The sequence below is a fragment of the Maylandia zebra genome, linkage group LG2 (genome assembly GCF_041146795.1).
Source record: "Maylandia zebra isolate NMK-2024a linkage group LG2, Mzebra_GT3a, whole genome shotgun sequence".
Classification (NCBI taxonomy): Eukaryota; Metazoa; Chordata; class Actinopteri; order Cichliformes; family Cichlidae; genus Maylandia; species Maylandia zebra.
In genome coordinates this window covers 20,791,905-20,811,624 of record NC_135168.1, presented here as the reverse complement: position 1 = coordinate 20,811,624, position 19,720 = coordinate 20,791,905, and the positions used below count along the sequence as shown (strand labels likewise).

At 44.3% G+C, this 19,720-nt stretch overlaps 1 protein-coding gene across 1 annotated transcript in view; it reads right to left on the bottom strand.

Moving 5' to 3' along the window:
- mgat4b (alpha-1,3-mannosyl-glycoprotein 4-beta-N-acetylglucosaminyltransferase B) overlaps nucleotides 1–19,720 on the bottom strand; it is a 127,358-nt gene that overhangs the window by 31,025 nt on the left and 76,613 nt on the right. The window contains exons 5-8 of the mRNA XM_004552033.5: nucleotides 17,175–17,221; nucleotides 16,066–16,179; nucleotides 8,416–8,491; nucleotides 2,594–2,708 (exon numbers count right to left, since the gene is read on the bottom strand). Coding sequence (XP_004552090.1) covers nucleotides 2,594–2,708; nucleotides 8,416–8,491; nucleotides 16,066–16,179; nucleotides 17,175–17,221 — 352 coding nt within the window. The remainder of the gene's footprint in view (nucleotides 1–2,593; nucleotides 2,709–8,415; nucleotides 8,492–16,065; nucleotides 16,180–17,174; nucleotides 17,222–19,720) is intronic.

Sequence of the window (19,720 nt, the reverse complement as noted above, 5' to 3'; positions counted from 1 at the left end):
ACGAGTGTTTCCCGTTACCGCGGACTCAGCTGGATTCAGCTGTCGTGTCCTGGGTCGTATTTGTGAGCTTTGCATCTTTCTGGCCTGTTCTTTAGTGTATTTAGTCTGTTCCTAGTTCCTGGTTGCTTTAGAGCAGGGGTCCCCAATCCCAGTCCACGAGGGCTGGTGTCCTGCAGGTTTTAGATGTGTCCTTGATCCATCACAGCTGATTTAAATGGATAAATTACCTTCTCAACATGTCTTGAAGTTTTCCAGAGGCCTGGTAATGACTAATCATGTGATTCAGGTGTGTTGACCCAGGGTGAGATCTAAAACCTGCAGGGACACCGGCCCCGGGGACCAGAGTGTCAGACTTGTTTTACTTTGTGGGCCACATGCTGCCCACTTTGAGCTTAAATGGGCCAGATGAGTCAAAGTCGTTCTCTCAATCTAAAAACGTTTAATTACACATTTAATCCCTGAGGTAACTAATCAACTGTAGCAGAAATCTGTTACTTCTTTACTTTGGTGGTGTCTGAATGGCGATGGAAATGCCAGTATAGTATGAGACGCTGTAAAAATCTAATCCCTCCTTCACTTTTTCCACAGTTGTCCAGTCGGCCGAATTAAGACTCTTTGATGGGCTGATTCTGGCCACCGAGCCGACTGTTTGACACTCAGTGCTTCATCCTACTGTGTCATTCCTCCAGTATTAAGTCCATTCATGTGTTTTCCCAATTTGGTTATCATTCTTCCTGCTTTATTTTGAAAGTCAGTTGTTCCTTGTACTCTGCTTTCACTTGTCCTCCCCTGTGTCTTTTTCTTTGATTTAGTTCAGCTGAGTTTTGTTCTCTCAGCTGTTTCCACTTCCTCTTGCTTATGTTTATATAGTCGCCGTCTCCTCTTGTCCGTCATCAGAGCGTCTGTTCTTCATGCCCCAGAGTTTTCCAGCCAGCTGTTTTGATCATGGTGATGTCACATGCTGCTGTGCTGAACTGCAGAACCGTCGCTGTGCTTTCCTCCATTTAAAAAGCTGAGAAAAGTTTAACTTTTAAAATGCAAGCGCTGTTCAAATCAAACTCAAATCACGATATTCTCATCCTCTCAGGGGTGGATGTCCTGAGAGAATGAGCTAGTTCTTGTTCTTGGGTACAGGAATAAAATTTAGCAGTCAGCTAGTCTGGATCACGCTAATGGCTAATTAAACCTAAATATGATGACGTGTAAGCAAAGACACCCCCGCAACATCAGGCCTGTAACACCTACGTGTGAATCTGGCCTGAGAGAGAAGCAAAAGAGGATTTTGCAACTGAAGCAAACCTGGCTGACGACAGAGAAACAGAAGGCACGGCTTTTTATTTAGAGTGACACGGCTTATGGAAAAAAACGGAGGTTTGGGCAGCGAGGTGGTGAATGCATTTCCCTCGAGACTATGACTCAAAACAAAGAAAAGGACTGGCATCAGAGCTGAAACAGAAAAATGGCAAAAGAAAAAGAAGGACGAAGGCGGAGGACGAGGAGAGCCCGGCATGTCAGCCCAGGATGAGAAACTACGATTATTGAAAATAAAAAGCATCCATCAGTGCTAATTACAACTTATAAGTTTAAAATATTAAAGAAACGAGAGTAAGTGGAAGGCTGAGAGCCTTTTTAAAGATGTAATGCATTTGCATTTATGGTTTTTTTCTAATCTTACTGACCACTCAAAGCACTTTAGCCTACAATCACATTTTAACCATAGACTCATGCAGCACTTTGTTCTACATCACTGATTAACGCAGCACTCATGTCTGTCGACTGTTTATGGGGACAGGCAGACCTGAACTAGCCTGCGATGTCTCAGCGCTCCAATGTACAGACATCATGTCACAAACGGAAAACTGACTAAAACAAGAAGCACATTAACCAGTGAAAGCAGAGGATTAGACACTACTTCATCAGTGCTCTATTGCTGATTTTTATGCTACTTATAAATCTTTATGAACAGTTCCTTTGATAATGTCTCTGACTGGAGTAGGCAGCACAGAGCAACCTCCACCAACCACTCCCCAATCGGTTGGAGAACAGACCTTTTTCCCTAGTAGGTAAGTGTCATTTATTTATACAGCACATGTAAAAGTCAAAGTGCTTTGCGATAAAAATAAAAACCTTGGGGGTCATGAAAAATTTATGTATTTACATAAAGTAACGCAACGATAACCTGATCCAGATAACAGCCAGGGTACATCGCTCTACTGGTTCCCCTGTGTCTGCCAACCAGTCGCTGAGCCTGTGTGACTGAAGCCTGGCAGAGCGAGAGGATCACCACCCATCAGCTCTGACTGAGGTCGTACGTTTTATCAAGCCAGCTAACTCACAGAAAGCTTGGCTGTCGAAGGCGTTTGGCAGCGACACACTTTGTGCGCTGTGCTGACCGTGCGTTTGTAACTGCACGCTGTGTTTCAGGTGTTTGTTCACCTGTTTGCTGTCCCTTCAGAAGCTAAAGGAGACAACACCGGGAAGTTCTCAGAGATGACCATTGAATGAACAACAGACCCTCCTCTCTGCTCCTCTGCCATCTGGGGAGGGGGGGGTGTCTCCTCCACCCTTGATGGAGCCGAGCGCTGTGACTCACCGATGAAGCCGAGCTGAGAGAACTCCAGGATCATCCAGTCCTCCGACGGCTGCTGCAGCGCAAAGTTCTTCATGGTGGTGAAGAAGTTTGGGCGAGCGACTATATCGTCCTCTAACTGCAACAGAGAGAGAGAGATAGAGAGAAAGACACAGTTTAGTTTCCTCCTTTAACTGTTTGTGTGTGTGTGTGTGTGCCCTCCAAAACAAAAAACAAAAGCCTGCTTAACGTTAACACGCACGAAATGCCAAAATGAAAAACCGCCTCAATGAACTCCTCAGATGAAGATCAAAATAAATGTGCTGAATGTGAAGAAGCAAGAGGGGAACAGAGGGAGAGGTGAGGTAGAAGCAAGAGGCAGATCATTTAAAACCCTCCAATCAGACATTTTCACAAGAAGTCGGGATCTTGCTTTTTTATTACTTATAACACAGATAAACATCCATAAACCTGTTCAGGACATCACGGAGCACAGAGCCAGAGGAACTCTCTGGAGGTTTGTAGCATTAAAAGTCAGTCACAGTTCAAAGATGCAAACATAAACCGGTAAAAGACAAACGGTGGCTCCAAAAACCATCAGACTGTGAGAAAAATGTTATTAAGAAATCGATGCACATGCAAACTTTAACAGGGTTTCCGCCTCTCGCCTCGTCTCAGCGACGGAATCAGTAAGACTTCAGCAGAGAAGCCAGACTCAACATTTCTGCTCCTGATCTCAAACCAGCAGAAGACGCTCCACAAACGCCAGCCTCCTGACACACGTCTTCCCGTTTCGTCCCCGGGGGAGTCGACAGAGTAATTACCTCCTCCACCCCCTCGCCTCACCGCTGCTCCGTGCAGACAGCGAAAACTCTGCAAAGTTCAGAGAGAATTTAGGTGTCAAAACAGCGTGTCGGCTCCGTGTTCCTGTCAGAAAGCTTCGTGTGGGAGCAGCCGAAGCTCCGCCGCCCCCGGCTGAGATGATGTCGGCGAGACTGCTCCATCACAGGAAAGTAGCCAGAAAAATAACCGGGCTCAGCTCCGGCAGGCAGACCAGCGTTCAAGTCTGCGGCTCACAACAGCCCAGCGCACAGAGCGCCACATCCATCTGTAGAGCTTCCTGCTCGCCATTCTGTCCGAAAATGCTGGAAAACACAGATTTTATTTGCTTGTCACAAACACCTCCCGCCGGCCTCGACCTCTGACATCACCTGTCTTCAGGTATTCTGCTGCGTCTTTGAGGAAAATGTCATCTTTCATCATTTCAGTGGAATTTATTCGTCTTTGTGATGGTTTCACATCTATTGGTCGTCACTTTCTGTATTTTCGTTCAGTTGCTCTTTGGTTGACATTCGAACGCCGAAGTAGGCTGGTTTTATAATTCAGCCACATTCAGGAACAATCAGGCTTTGAATAAACAACATTTCAACAGCATTTCACAGACGTCACCTTTAAGCAGTAAAAAGTGTGCATTTTTCTTTAGTTTTTACACCGATTATTTTAAACTAACACTCAAAACACTCAATAAATTCACCACGATCACAAGCAAGCCTCGTCAGGTGAGGATGAGGAGGGCAGGAAGTGAGAAGTGACCAAGAGAATATGATCCACATTCAAAATAAAAGCCCTGAGAGCCGAAAAGTCAAACAGAGCTTCTGAAAGTGTGATCTGATGCTCTGAACAGAACAAAAGATCAAAACAGAAGAAGCCGTGAAGAAGAAGAACAGAAGCCAGAAAGAGGAAAAATAAGTAAAGAGGAGAAGGAAGAAGAAGAAGAATCCAGGGAGGAACCATTATGAATAAGAAATGAAAGAGAAGAACAAAAAGAAGGGAGAAGAAGAAGGACAAGGAGATTAAAGGGCCGGGAAATGTAGGATAGTTTGGTGTGCTTTTAAACGCTGCACTTCTCCTCTGCTGCTCCGCATCAGCAGCTTTATCATCAACGAGCTCAGATAATTAAAGGTTAGCGAGCGTAACGAAGCGGACGGCAGAGCCAAAGACATGAAGCCTGCGCTTTTAGGTTTCATTTAATTTTTATTAGCATGAGAGAAAATATCAGAAGCAGGACGTGACACGGGACGCTTTTAATTCATGAGCTGGTGAGACGCACCTGAATGCAACACCGGCTTCAGTGTGAAGCCGGTCGGGTCAGGCTGTTTAATTTCATATATGTTTATGAGGTGTTTTTAAGACCTCTGGAGGACGCCGGGTTGTCTGCAGGTCGCGAGGAAGCAGGTGAGCTAAAGATCACTTCCTCTCATTTCCTGTTTATTCAGATAAACGCCTTTCTGTCCCACATGTCGAGGAGGAGGACGAGGGACGAGTCCTTCTTCTTCTTTTCATCTTTAAAGGGAACAAAGGCCTTCCCTCCCCATCTCCAGCTGCCTCCCTCTTCCCGCTCCTCCACAACCACCCACACATGCAGGGCCTTGGAGTAGAGGTATGTCACCAGGGTGCAGAGGAGGCTACCCCCCCCCCCCCCCCCCCCCCCCCCCGTCCCCTTCTGGCTGCCTCTGCCTCAATTTTATCCCACAACTTAGACATTCACAATATTCACACTCTCATTACACATACATATAGGATCTTGGGGGTGGGCACAATCACGGAGTCCAAATTACCATCAGGGTGTATACCTCACCCCTGACGTCGTTGCCCACCTCTCAATTTTAAATACACTTAGTCATTGAAGGCTAGCAGGAGGGACTATGCGCTTACCTGCTGCTCCTTGGCAGGTAGCTCCATGCCCTCCTGGGTTTTAATTGCACCTTAGAACACATATGCATCAACACTACAATGAGCGGGTGGAGGGAGGTTTGGAGTCTTCTCCCACCCCCATTCTCTGCGGCCTGCTGGAGCGGGAGGGCTAGTAGGAGGAGTTGGCCGTCCGACTGCGGTCTGGGGTGTGGGGCCTCCCTGCTGCTGCGGAGTCGGGGTGGTCTGCCTCTCCCCACCGCAGGGAAAAGGGTAACACCACCTGGGTCTGGGTGCAATTCCCCCCTCCAGGGGCAAGGGTACCTAGACCCGGTTTGTAGAGTACGCTTGGGGAGTGTGATTGTGTGTACAGCGTCTCTTTATGTCTGTCTCCACGTTGGTTGAGTGTGGAGTGAGTGCATATGAGAGCATGAGGGTGGGAATGGATGTTTGTATCTGTGTGTGCCTGTATGTCTGTGTCTATATGTCAGGTTGGGTATCAGACGCCACCTCTCTGGGGACACCTCAGGCCCTCCAAGGTTTGGAGGCCTATCTCCACCCACCACCACTTCCCCTGCCGGTGGCGGACTCCCTCAGGTGTCGGTGTGTTGGTGGTTCTTTGTGTCTGGGGGTGGGCATCCGGGTACACACCAGCTCACTCCTTGGCGGCCGCTTGTCGGGGCCTGGGGCCTGGGGCTCGCTCGGGCCCCTTTGGAGGTGGGGTGCCCCCGGCCTCTCGGCCTGGGGCTCGGTCACTCAGGCACAGCTGGGGGCCGGCGGAGCTCACGGGCGCGTCACTGCAACTCCCCCTGACTTCTGCTCCGCGGCTGCTGGGCGAGCCCTCATCTGGGACTCTCCTCAGCTCTTACTGGAACAGTGGCGCGGCTGCCCCTCTGTTGGTCTTCCATGGTCTCTTGTGTTCTGGGGGCCTCTGGATGTCTGGAGTTTTGATCTCCTCCATACCCGCTTCACACCCTGGAGGACGGGGCTGTGGCCCCCCCACACTCCCTAGCAGATCATTACATGGAGAAACCTTTGGAATGCAAGCATGCTGATCCACACAGGTATGCACACATGGGTATTCACAGACGCGGACTAAAGCTTTCTTGGCTGCTGCCTCAAAGCACACTGTGCGCTGCCTATCTTGCGTGCTGCACAATATCGTTTATTACTTAGTAAATACTGATATCTATGACTAGCTAGTTTATTGTGATGGTGCTTTGTTTTCTCTATTATTATGTTGCTCTTTGTTGTTTGCTGTCTCCGCTGTTTGTTTTTTTTGTTTGTTTTTTTTTTTTTTTTCTCCATACAGGTGACCCAGGAGTTTTTGTTTTTTTTTTCTCTCTCTTCCCCCCCCTTCTCACCGTCTCTTCTCCCCTTTGGTTTTCTTTCTTTCTCTCCCCCTCTTTCTCTCATTCATTCCCCCTGTCCTATTTATTAAAAAAAAAAAAAAAAAAAAAATGACAAAGGATGAACTGAAGCTCTGCCATCACGTAATGTCGCATACTGCTGTTTCTGATGTCATTTAAAAAAAAAAAAATAATAAAAAAAAGGGAACAAAGGCTCTGTGACAGCGCCACAGTGACGCGTCCATTAGTCTACCCACAATGCAACAGTTTCATCATCATCTTCAGACACCAGCAGGATTACATCACAGAGACCTTTTATCTTAAAACTTCATCGCATTCAGAGCGCGACTCGTTTTGTTTCTGTGGAGAGACGACTGTTTGCTGAGAGCTCACGTGAGGTCACGTTAACGTTCCCAAGGGGCTGCACGAGGGGCCGCACGAGGAGCTGAGACTGATGCGAAGGGCCGCACCAAGAACCTTAACTCAGTTCTGCTCATTATTAATCTTATCTTCTTACAGGCTTATTGCCGTGACCCTCTATAACAGTCCCATCTCCTCATGTGACCCCTCGGGAAATTAACCGTCCACACCCGATTTACTCCGAGACTCGAAAAACAACCAAAACGTGACGTCCGTCAAACGCCTACAAAGAGACACAGCCTGACCAAAATCTGACCTGAATCAGAAACATCAAACAGAAAGTAACCACAATGTGTTTCAAAAGGGTACGAAGGAACACAAATGACCAAGATGAGGCACAAAACAATCCCACAGCGATACAACTGGACTAAAAAATGAGACCTGAAATGACCCAAATACACAAAAACAAACAAAATGTGACAAAAAAAAGGACAAAGACGATAAACCTGAGGAACACGTGTCCAAAAATCACCACCAAGTGAAACGACAGCCTGACCCAAATGTGACCAGATGACGAAAAATGAACTAAAACAGACAAAAAGATGCAACCTGAAATGACCACAGACTCTTCTTCCAGCTGCTCCCTTTAGGGGGGGGGGCCATAGCGGGTCATCTGCATCTCCTCCCATCCCAGCATCCCCCTCTGCATGTCCTCCTTCACTGCATCCATGAATCTCCTCTGAGCTTTTCCTCTTTTTCTCCTTTCTCCAGTTGACCCATCCTCCCTCCTCTGCACATGTGCAAACAATCTCAACCTCTCTGACTCTGAGCTGTCCCTGTGATGGACACGTTTCTGTTCCCCTCCACGATGCTCACTCCCTGTGAAAATGTGACCTCGGCCTCCGTCTCCAAACCAGACATCACAGCCACAGACGCCAAATCAACCAAAATCTAACGAAAAATTAAACCTAAAGACCAAAATACGGAGTAAAGAGTGAAAATATGCAAAATGATTAGAGTTGTGAAAAAGCAAAAAGGAGATCAAAGTCCTCCCAGGAGCTCTGCAAACACACGAGGACGTGTCATCTGAATTTACACTTACATGATCCTGATCATTTCTGAGCACGCCCCCTTCTCCTTAATCCTGCTTTTCCAAAAGCAGACTAGTTTTAAAGGAAAGATCCAGCAGTGAGCATAATTTTTATTCACCACACAGCAACGAATCATTTACCAGAAAATCCACCGATAAACACGCAGCGTTCACTCTGACGTGAAGCGGAATGAACAATTTATCTCAACTGTCAGCTTCATTCATTTATCTTTGGCCCCACCCCCAGGATTTTGGCACAAACACATGAAACGACCGAAATGCTTAAAAATAACCACAGACAGAGAGAAAGACCAGCGGCTGCTCGCCGAGCTTCTTCTTCTTCTGTTTCTCTTTACCTGGACGTAGTAGGTTCCTTTAGACTGAGCGTACATCATCAAGAAGCAGTAGTCCAGGTTCTGCTTCGTCCTCCACCTGAAGAAGAGGGGGAGGAGTTAATGTGTTAATGCAAGTATACCTGCACCTCTTCTTCTGAGACACACACACACAGTTACTGCACATGCACACACGCCATTGTGACATCATCCATTGGTTAATGGGTTGCTATGGAGCTGTTGCTATGCTGGTGTTTTAAAGTTGGATGTTACGGTCGAAACGAGTGTAAGCGACTTGTAGCTCCGCCCTAAATCACACTCTGCTGTTTCATCCTTTCTCCCCTAAAATCAGCGACTGAGACCAAAAGGAAGACTGACCAGAGGAGTCGCCCCCTGCTGGACATTAGAAAGACTGCACATCCCCTGTCCACATGTACCACGCCTCCCCTCAGAGAGTAAAGCAGGACATCTCCATCGCTGAGCAGAGGTGGAGGGTTACACACACAGATCAGTCTGTTTCTGTTTGAGACTGCTCACAGCCTTGTGGATGTTCTCGAGTAACCACATGTTTTTCAAGTGTATTCTTTGGGCTCTTCTACGGATACAAGCGCCATTTACTTTCACTGTAGTTAAGGAAAGTCAGTTTGGCAAAGCTAAGCAAGTCAAACACGACTGTGTTGGATAAACAACGCTGCAGCCCAGAGGCAAAATATGTAGATGTGATTTTGGAGTGAACCTCTCCTTCTCAAGTACGTGTGGTCTTATAAGTGGCAAAGACAAGGCAGCGTGTATTTGTTTCTTCATGAAAGTCAATTATCCAACGAGAACCACAAAGGTCCACAAAACAACCACAAATGCACAAAAAAGCTACAAAATAGAGAAAAATAAGACAAAGAGGCAAAAACAATGAAAGAATGAAAATAAATGAATGAATGACCAGAGGGGGGGAACTTTTCCCTTAATCGTGGAGCTGATCTCATCGTCTGTTCACCTGTAAAATGCCTGTTTGTGGAATAAAAAACACTGAATGTTTGTGTGTTTACGCTGCTCACACACACTAAACAGGTAACAACTGTCTCTGACACACACAGAGGAAGCACATCCAGCAGGATCAAGGTTGTAGCTCTGCAGGTTTCCATCGACGCCTTCGGCCCGCAAGGTGGGAAAGAGAGCGCGCCGCGAGTTTCAGGCGCTCGCAGAAACAGAACAAAGCAATCAGCGGTGAACTGAATCGGTGTGTTCACAGACGAGGTTTGCTAAACACACAGCTCGATATTTACAGAGCGAGCGCTCAGCTGTTTGAGGTGTCAGAGCTCAGAGGGTTCCTGCTGCTGCATGCGAGTTTACCGCCGTCTGTTTAATGCTCGATAAGTTCTCAGGAAAAAAGAGAAATCGATAATGAATTCTTTATTTTAACAGGGAAGTCACTAAAATCTGATTCATAACTTATACACTGGTAACGGTTTATATGTTGATACTTCATCAGAACAGGGCGGAGTGATCAGTCTGCATCCACAGACCGTGTGACCATCACACAGATACAGACACCTGCTAATCAGAGCTCAGTGATGATGTCATTAAAAATGCTCCAACAGTAACAACTTACTAGTTACTGTTACGTCTCTCTAATCACCTTTTTCTGAGCCTCAAAGACAAAGGTTAGAAATCAAACCAAAGGACTTGTTTTCTTCTTCTTCTTCTAACTTCTCCCTTTAGGGGTCGCCACAGTAGATCATCCCAGCATGCTCCTCTGTCACGCCAACCCTTTGCATGTCCTGTTTCACCACATCCACAAATCTTCTCTGAGCTCTTCCTTCTGCCTCGCAGCTCCATCTTTAACACCATCCCTCCTCTGCACACATGCAAACTTCCATCCTGAGCTGTCCCTCCCAACAAAACTCTCCAGCTCGGCCTTCTGTCCTTTTGGCAGTGCCGCCGTCTCCAAACATGGATTACTATTCAGATTTGGACATTTTAACATGTTGTTTTCGTTCTTTCAGTGATATAGTTTGATGCTTGAGGGTAAAACAGAAGTGAGGTTTTATGTTAGTGCGTTTAACTTTTTTGTGTCATTAAACATATAAAAGCAGAAGGATGGTGCAAACAAACGAGGTCAGATTTGTCCAGAAGCATAAAAGCTCCTCATGTGTCCATCCACACTGACCAGTGGAGGTCTGCAGCTTTGTGCAGTGAGCAGGAGCACATGATCATAGTGCCAGAAAAACATCCCACACATCTCAGGGTCAAAATAAAAAAAAAAAAGCATTAAAAGATGCAATTTGTTGAAGGGGTTTGTGCAGCATGTGATAAACACATGAGGTGCCACTCCTTCAGTTAAGAAAACCCATCCACGCCTCCATTTTCTCTTTATTGCGCCATAAAAAAACGATCCACGCTCATCTCCTCACGCGGCACTTTAAAGGCTTATTTTTATTGTTGGGAGTCAATAGACTTTTTATAATCCCACCGAGGTCTAAGAAACAATCCTGGGAAAAAGAGGCTTTTATAGCAAAACAGTAAAGTTAACACAGAGGCTTTCTTGTCTCGCACTCCCTCGCGGCGATCGGCGAGGCGATTTAAGGCGACAGGGAGAGTCAGCTGGTTCTACACGCAAAGACTCGAGTGTTTCCAGATAAAACAGAAACGATTCTCTGGCAGCTTCTTTCACAAAAACAGCAGCAGCGTGACCAAAGAGGCATCACTGCACTTTCACAGTGCTTCCACGCTGCGTTCAGTCAAAAAGGCCAAACACACAGCTTCTGAGCAGAGACGTCATTCATGCTTAACATCCTTTAAAGGTCAAACCGTAGAAGCTCACGTCACTGAGATTATTCTAAAACAAACACGACAGACAAATTAAAAACTAAAAAAACAAACTTAATGACGCCTTATTGCAGCTATAATCACTTATGATCACATATTTACAGCTAAGCGTTAATCATGTTTACTCTTTACTATAAATTCTCCTGTGAGAATGTAACAATATTACAGCTCAGGTTATTATATTATTATTGTTATCAGTTTACACACTAGGGGCCAGCAGTCTCAGAGCTCCAACAAGCTTCAACAAGTTCTTATGTGAGTAAGAAAAACTGAAGTTTGTGCTGTGTTCTTGAATCAGCATCATGACCATGTCAACTCCTCTAAAGCAGGGATGGAGAACTCCAGGCCTCGAGGGCCGGAGTCCTGCAGGTTTTAGATGTGTCCTTGATCCAACACAGCTGATTTAAATGGCTAAATTACCTCAGCATGTCCTCAAGTTCTCCAGAGGCCTGGAAATGAACTACTCATTTGATTCAGGTGTGTTGACCCAGCGTGAGATCTAAAACCTGCAGGACACCGGCCCTCGAGGCCTGGAGTTTCCCACTGCTGCTCTAAAGGACTTCCTTAAACCTGACCTGTGGTCATGTTTATTTATGTATTTGAACTTTATTGGTAACTGCTGCATTTCAACACAAAGATCTGGACTTTCTCTTCCTTACACTTTCCAAACAGAAGTGTGCAGTCATGCACGATGCCAGACTCGTGCTGAGCAGCTGTGGTGTTCATGGTCAGAGTGATGTCACAACATCTGCTTGAATTGAAAGAGACGATACAGATACTCTGCCAGTCAGCCACGATAGCTCATGTAACATCGTCTCATATCTTGTTGAATTCAATTGTTTAAATCCACAAACACGAGCAGCACAGCTCAGCTGGTCAAAGCCTGATCACAAAGAAAATGGAGCTCATAGTTGAAACGATTGTCACTGATTTATAAGCGATTCCTTTTCCCACGCGGCACCGCTAATACCAACCTTAAGGTTCCCATAACTGCTGAATCCTTGTTAACTCTTCTTCACTTTTACTTGAGTAAAGAAGTTAAATCAGTGCTTTAACTTTAACTGGAGCATTTTTAACACATTTATTGCTGCTTCGACTTAAGTGATCATCGTGAGTGTTTTTGCCACCTCTGCTGTGATTTTTGTTCCTTCTCGTTCTGCATCCTCGTTTATAATCGTGGATGTTTGAGAAGTTCAGAAGTAAAAACACAACTTCCAGGTGTTCTTTTTTTCACGAAGCAAGAGAAACAACAGCATTTATCCGCTGCTTTCTATTAATAAAAGGTTTCTTATCGAATGCATGAATGATTGTCCTTCATTTGAAGAACATAAGTGGACAAGACAATGCAGTTTTTGTTTCCTTCTTCATGAAAGTCAATCATCCCATGACAAGCACAAAGTGTCAGGAGTGGTGACGTGAAGAAGACCCGAATGCAGGACAATGAGGCAGCTGACATGAAGATAAACACATTTTTATGACCAAAGAAAAACACCCAACAACCAGGATACTGAATACAAGTCCACAAATACACACAAGGAGCTAAACTGGGGAACGAAACAAAGATGGACAAAACAGAAGGGAAGGAAAACTGAGAAAGACTGTGGAGACTAATGACAGTAAAATTAAAGAAAATTATATCATAGACTAGAAGTCATCTTAAGAACAACAATAACGTTACCAGAGTCACAACTTCAACTATTAAAACAGCAGAAAAATCCAAAAGGAAACTAAACGCCAACATTATAAACCCACAGTCCAAAACTCAAAAGATATACAAAGGGCGAAAAAACAAGTTTTAATAGCATCAAAAGCCCACAAAAAACTAAAGCAGTGATAAAGAGAAACAAAATCACTACAAAGACACACAGAAAGACCAAAAAATACACAAAATATCCACAAAAACAAACAACAACAAAGAACCATGAAAGAAGCACAGAAGACATGGAAACAACATAAAACAACCATGAAAGCACCACAAAAACAGACCCATCAGCTTCATACTGTACAAAGTATTTTCACTGTTGCATTGATTGGATGTAATCAGAGTTTTTCTGAACTAAAACAGGCCTCTTAACCTTAAAAGCTCCTGTGTGCGTCTAAATGGAACCATAAATATGATCAAATAAAGGTGCCTTTATTGTGAGCGCACAGGTGGAGTGTTCTGGGAGATGAACTGAATGAACAGCGGTTAGCTCGCGAGGGTGGCCGCCTGACTCGCGTCACCATCTTCCTCTCACACCGAGAGCATCGGGCCTTCGGCGGGAACCAAATTACGGCGGCTATATGCTCGCATGCAAACTGCGTTAAAAAGGAAGAGTCAGCGCAGACGTGTTCGTCTTTTGCTCGCTCAGACTCTGAAGTGTTTAAGGAGCAGACAAGTTCTGCATATTAAAGTCCATTTTCTCCGAATCATTAAGTTTTCAGACTGATGTAGTCCCTTCCTGACAGCCGTTCGTCTCACTTAAACTCTGAAGAGCGTGGACACAAATCCATCACAGCTGATGTATTAGCTTCTGTTTGCAGGAACGTTTCACTTTGTGAACTAATTGCTCCCATGATGCTTTAGGGTAGAGGCTGGGCTGATGTGGTAAATCTGTACACTTCTCTAGTGGTGCACAGGTGAACAAACTAATTTCAAACACCTAAAACCAAGAACTCAAACCACACAAAACAGGTTTTCGTAGCTAAAGCTAACAAAATGTAAACCTATCCTTGTGATTTGTAATATGTTAAGTTTTTGGTACCTAAACTTAACCAGTGACTGAAAGAAAAAAATTAATTTGCAAAAAACAAAACTAGATGCAAAACATGAAGGCCCAAATCTGGATGCTAGCCATGCAGGAGGATGCCCAGAAAGGAAACAACAGGTGGCATGAAGACGACCAGTGGTGTAATATAACATAGTCTAACTTTACTAAAGCACAGTTTAAATGTACTTGTAGTATTTATTACTTTTCATTCTACTAGTATAAGTCACTGTCCTAATATAGATAAACCTTCCCAGCAGACGTTTAGTACCTAAAATCATCACCAGCTGACATATACATTACTGAAGCCGTAGTTCTGATTATAGATTATATGAATATGAATTTAACTTAAGAGTTTTGTAATATTTGTTTCACATATTTGGTCTTTAACTCGCGCCACCACCACAGAACTCTTATTTCATCTCGTCGTTACTGAATCTAAAAATCTGTTTTTGTGTTTGTGTGTTTGGATTTCAGGTGTTGTGACTCCATGTTTGATGAAAATGACAGCAGTCTATCTCTCTGAGCTCCAACAGCTGGCAAACTAAATCAACTCGTTCCTGTTGTTTGAAGAACAAGTGCATCACTCAGCCCAGGTCTCAGCTCTTCTCATCAGTTAAGACTTGCAGCCCAGGTTCTGTCTGACAGATTTTCCTTCTGCATCGCATCTCTGAAAGCGGATATTTTCTAGGAAAGAACTGAAGATGATGTCTGCAGACAGAACGAAATCACAAAATCAGAAGATCTCCTGGTCTCTCTCTGAGATGAGTCCCAAAAGGGAAGAAGAACGCTGTTTCTTCGTCTTCCTCTGCAGAGATGTTACAGTCAGCTACCCGTCGCCGCCGTTTTCACACCAACTCGCTCCAGAGCGTGTGTCACAGAGAAAACGACTCCACAAGCTTCAGATTTCAGTTTCTTCAGAGGCGGTGAATGAAAATAGCTCATCAGCGCACAGACAGTGAAGAAGAGGAGGAGGTGTTTCTTTTTTTCCTTCTCCCTTCCAATCATCTTTTCTACCTCCCTCCCTGTCCAGTGTTACCACAGGAACGGGGCCAAGGGGCGGAGCAGCAGTTCATTAAATAAAACGATGTCACTTCGAGCTGTGTGTGTGTTTCCTTTTAAGATGGCTCTCTCAAGGAGACAGGAAGGCGAGAGGACCAACTTAAGTGTGTGTGTGTGTTCAGTATGTGTGTGTGTCTGGTTAGGTTGCTCAGAGACTCATGAATTAGCCACGACAGGCTGACAGATGCCTGGGGAGATGTTAAACACATGCACACACAGACACACAGACACACACACACACACACACACACACACACACACACACACACACACACACTGACTGACATGCATGCATAAATACAAATGATTAGAGACACCCACCAGTACCAGCTTTCTCTCATTGCTGGAGCTCATAAATCACATACAAACGCACACCTGATTGGACTGTAAAGTTGACTATGTGGACTTGCACACCTATCTTTGTGGGGACCCTTGTGTGAGGACATTGCTGAGATCCGAGGACAGATTTTTTTAGAAGCAGGATCTCTACAGTCTTTGGTAGATGAGAATTCTCCAAACTGATTTCTATTCAGGATTTACTGAGTGTTGTATCCATTTATATAACATGCCTCTATTAATGAAATCCAGAAACAGCGTTATTTATATGACCTGATCCAGATGCTCTAAATATGTCTGGTTTTCAAGAGTCCACATCTACTTAAAGAAAGTTGTGGAACACGTGCACACACACACACTCGTTTTCATATCTTAGTGAGGACATCTATTTGAAACAATGCTTTCCCTAGTCGCTTACCCTAACCCTAACCATAAAAAATTAATGCCTAACCCTAACCCTTACCCTAAACCTAACCATAACCTATTTGAAACCCTGACACTAAAACCACATTCTGAGCCTCAAAAATGGCTTCAAACTCGTGTGGACGGGCATTTTGTTCCCTTAAGGGCTGTTGGTCCCCACAAGTATTGTAGCATGCCAATTTTCTGTCCTCACAAAGATGTCTAAACATGTACAAAGATATACACACACACACACACACACACACACACACACACACACACACACACACACACGTTTGCTGACCTGACTCTCTCCTTTGGGTCTCCGAAGGACTCTCGGAGTCGGGAGAAGTCGGGGTAGAAGTGGACCGACGGAGAGATGACCTCCAACAGACCCGACTGAATCTCTGCTGGAAAACTGAGAAACAAACGATCAATGTTCACACCAAACCATGAGCTCCCTCTATGACAGGAGTAGGCAACTCCAGGCCTCAAGAGTCAGCGTCCTGCAAGTTTTACATGTGCCCTTGATCCAACACGGCTGATTGAAATTGCTAAACTACCTCCTCAACATGTCTTGGAGTTCTCCAGAGTCCTGGTAATGAACTAATCATTTGACCCAGGGTGATATCTAAAACCTGCAGGACACCAGCACTTGAGGCCTGGAGTTGCCCGCCCCTGCTCACAAGCTAAGGACAGAAGAATAAAACAAACATGCACATACATAAAGCTGTTCGGTGTTCACATTCACAACTCTACACAGAAACCAAGATTCCCTGAAGTCAGCTATGGGGCCAAGCCTGACACAAATAGGTTCGTATGGGATATAAATTCATGTTGCTCTGTGTTCACTAGGCCAAGCTAACATGACATGGTCAGCAGTTTGCTCCACAAATACAAAGTCAACACATTCCAATATGTTTGTTTGTTTGCAGTTTTTGACTTAATAATGCAGTCAAGCTTGTTGACACGACTGATTGTGGGCTGTGTGCGCTATAATTTACTGTCATGAGGCAACAACTCATTCACACAAGACAAAGATTTATTTATACAAACTGTAACTTGTCCACTGTGAACAGTGACTTGATCCCACAATACAATAAGTTCACATATTTGAATTTCAATATATAAATATTCATGATGATATGTAGTGTTTCACTAATAAACACTAATCCAGAAGATTAATATTAATCAGCATATCAATCTGTTATATTTTATTTTCAGAAAATTAGGAAAGCGGCGTTTAAATCCAGCCTGATGTCGTCTTATACATGCAGGAATAGTTCCAGTCCCAGTCTACTTAACAGTGGTATTGTTATCTCAGCTGAAAATGTCCATAAAAGGGACGACACACACACACACACTCATGTTGGCTGCAGTAGTAACAACATCCTGTCATGCAGGTTGACTTACAGGCGCTTCAGGTTGTCTGCTACACTGCTGGCGTACTGTTGGTCAGCCTGAAAACACAGAAAAGCAGTTTAAGTCTTGATGTGAAACTCACAGCTTCGAAGCATCAGATGACTCATCAAGAGTGATGAAGTCAAGAATTCATCCATATAAGCTGCACTACACGCTCAAGTTACTTTAAGGTAAAGACTTTATGAATTTAGAGAGAAACCCAAACAGAGAAGCACTTCTGGGGTAAGAAGGATCTGAGAGGAGCAGCCATCTGCCAGGACCGATTTGGGGTGAAGAGAAAAAGGAGAGAGAAAGGAACAAAATACACACTATTTATTGATGTGCATCAGTGGCATATAAACACTTGGATGGTGGAAGGAGGAAGTTAAAAGTGCTCATACATCATAGGCAGGCTCCAGCAGCCTGAGCTTATAGCAATTTAAATAAGATCCAGTCCTAACTGTAAACTGTTGTGAAAATCAAGGTTTGAGCCCTTAAATCCCAACTGGGAGGTGTGATAGCTGAAGGCTCTGCCTCCCATTCTACCTTCACAAACTCTAGAAACCACAAGTGAGCCTGCAGCCTGAGAGGGAAGTGCTCTTTCAAGACAATAAGAGAAACAGTGGGGCATGATTATTCAGGTTTTTGTACATGAAAAGAAATATTTTCCTTTAAGAAAGATTTCATATCCAAGTGCTGTTCATTCTCTTCACTGCCCTATAATAAGGGCATAAAAGCTCAGTTCCATGCACTGCTGCAAGTGTCTCTCTCTCCCAGTCATTAATGCAGAATGGGTCCAAACAGTAAAGGTTACCATTTAATGAAACCATGGAGAGTAAAAACACAGCATCACTTCGAAATAGTTAGTCAGTTATTTCATAATGAGGCGCACCATGAAATTAATTTAATAGCTTAATTGTTGATGTATTTGCATGTTTAAAGTGAGGTAATTTACACTAAAAGAGCTCAATTTAAAGAAGTAGACAGCAAACTGAGAAAACTATAAACAGCAGGAGTCATAATAAGTCTAGTGTTTGGTGTCTCTGCAGTTTCGTGTGATTTTGTAGTCTAGTTATCGCTCTGTGGTCTTCAGGCCTGTCTCTTCGTGGCTGTTTAACATCTGTTTACAGCAACTGCTCACATGTGTGAAGTAACTGTGCATCACTGTACAGCTGTTTTATGTTGTTTAGCATTTCTCTGCAGCCACTGTGTTAACAGGCGGCACCGAAACACTTTTCCTGTCTTGCAGAATCATGCTCATGCCCAAGTATCTCCGACACGCAGTGTTCAAGTTCTCACTTTTTCTTGTTGTGCACAATAACACACAAATGCACACACTAAGTGTGCATTTGAATGTTCACAAATACACACGGGAGGCTGAGGTCATCTCAATATTTTAGTTTTTTCCTAAAACACACACACACACACACACACACACACACACACACACACACACACACACACACACACACACACACTTGTTCAAGCTCAAACATCAACAAGTTAAGAAATCGGTAACATCAGAGCTCGGCCCAATCAGGGCACAGATGGACTCCCTGTGGGACCCAATCATCTGGCTCTGAAGGTCACAGCACGGTCACATGTATTTCCAGCGTGCTTTTCCGAGAGTTTGTGGTTTGTTTTGGCATCCTGGAGGTGCCAGCTGGGTGGAGCTTACCGCAGAGCTCAGTGTTAACGAGAAGCAGACGCCATTAGAGCCTCTCGCTGATGAAACAAACACTAAAAGTATGACACATATTTTTATAGGACCATATTTTATTAGAAAATGAAAGGGAAAACTTCTCCACTATAAGAGAGGCAGGAAGGGCTTGTTAAATCGATGTCACTGACATGGAGCCCACAAAGTCTGAAATAAAAACTGGGCTGATTAGAGAACGAGACTCAGGTGGACAGTCACAGGAAACCACGACAGAGAGCTGATCTTTAAAGGTGAACAGAAAACAACCACAGCATACTAATACTACAGGAATCTGAACAATTAGCAAGAAGTACGACACAAGGAAACTGTACTTATCACAAGAAACCCTAACCAAAGGATCCATAACTCATAAGAAAAGATTAATAATAAAGAAATCAAAACAGGAAATCCAAACTCAGCCTAACAACAATCCAAAAAAGAGGAGTAGAAACCAGGAATCCCAAAGTGACTCAAAACCCTGGGACCACAATCAAGAGACCATGACATAATTATGCAATTTTCCAAATTTTGTTGGTATAAATGTTCTGGTTTACAGCCGACTGCTGTGTCTTTTCCATGTTTATCATAGTGGCCTAGGAGCCTAGTCATGACACCATTAACTGTTATCGTACATTAAATTGTAGTCACTTTAAATGGTAAAGAAAACACCACAGACTCTGATCTCTGACGCTGAAGCTAGAGGATCTTTTCATCTCTTCTCAGCCGTCTCTCTTGTATTACCTTTCAGCCCTATTCTGAGTCAGGTGACAGAGGAGATGATTGCAGACCTGTTCGTGTGAAATAAAGGATGTGTGGTGGATCTGTCGGGGGCCGGGACACCAGGTTGGGCTGTGTCACA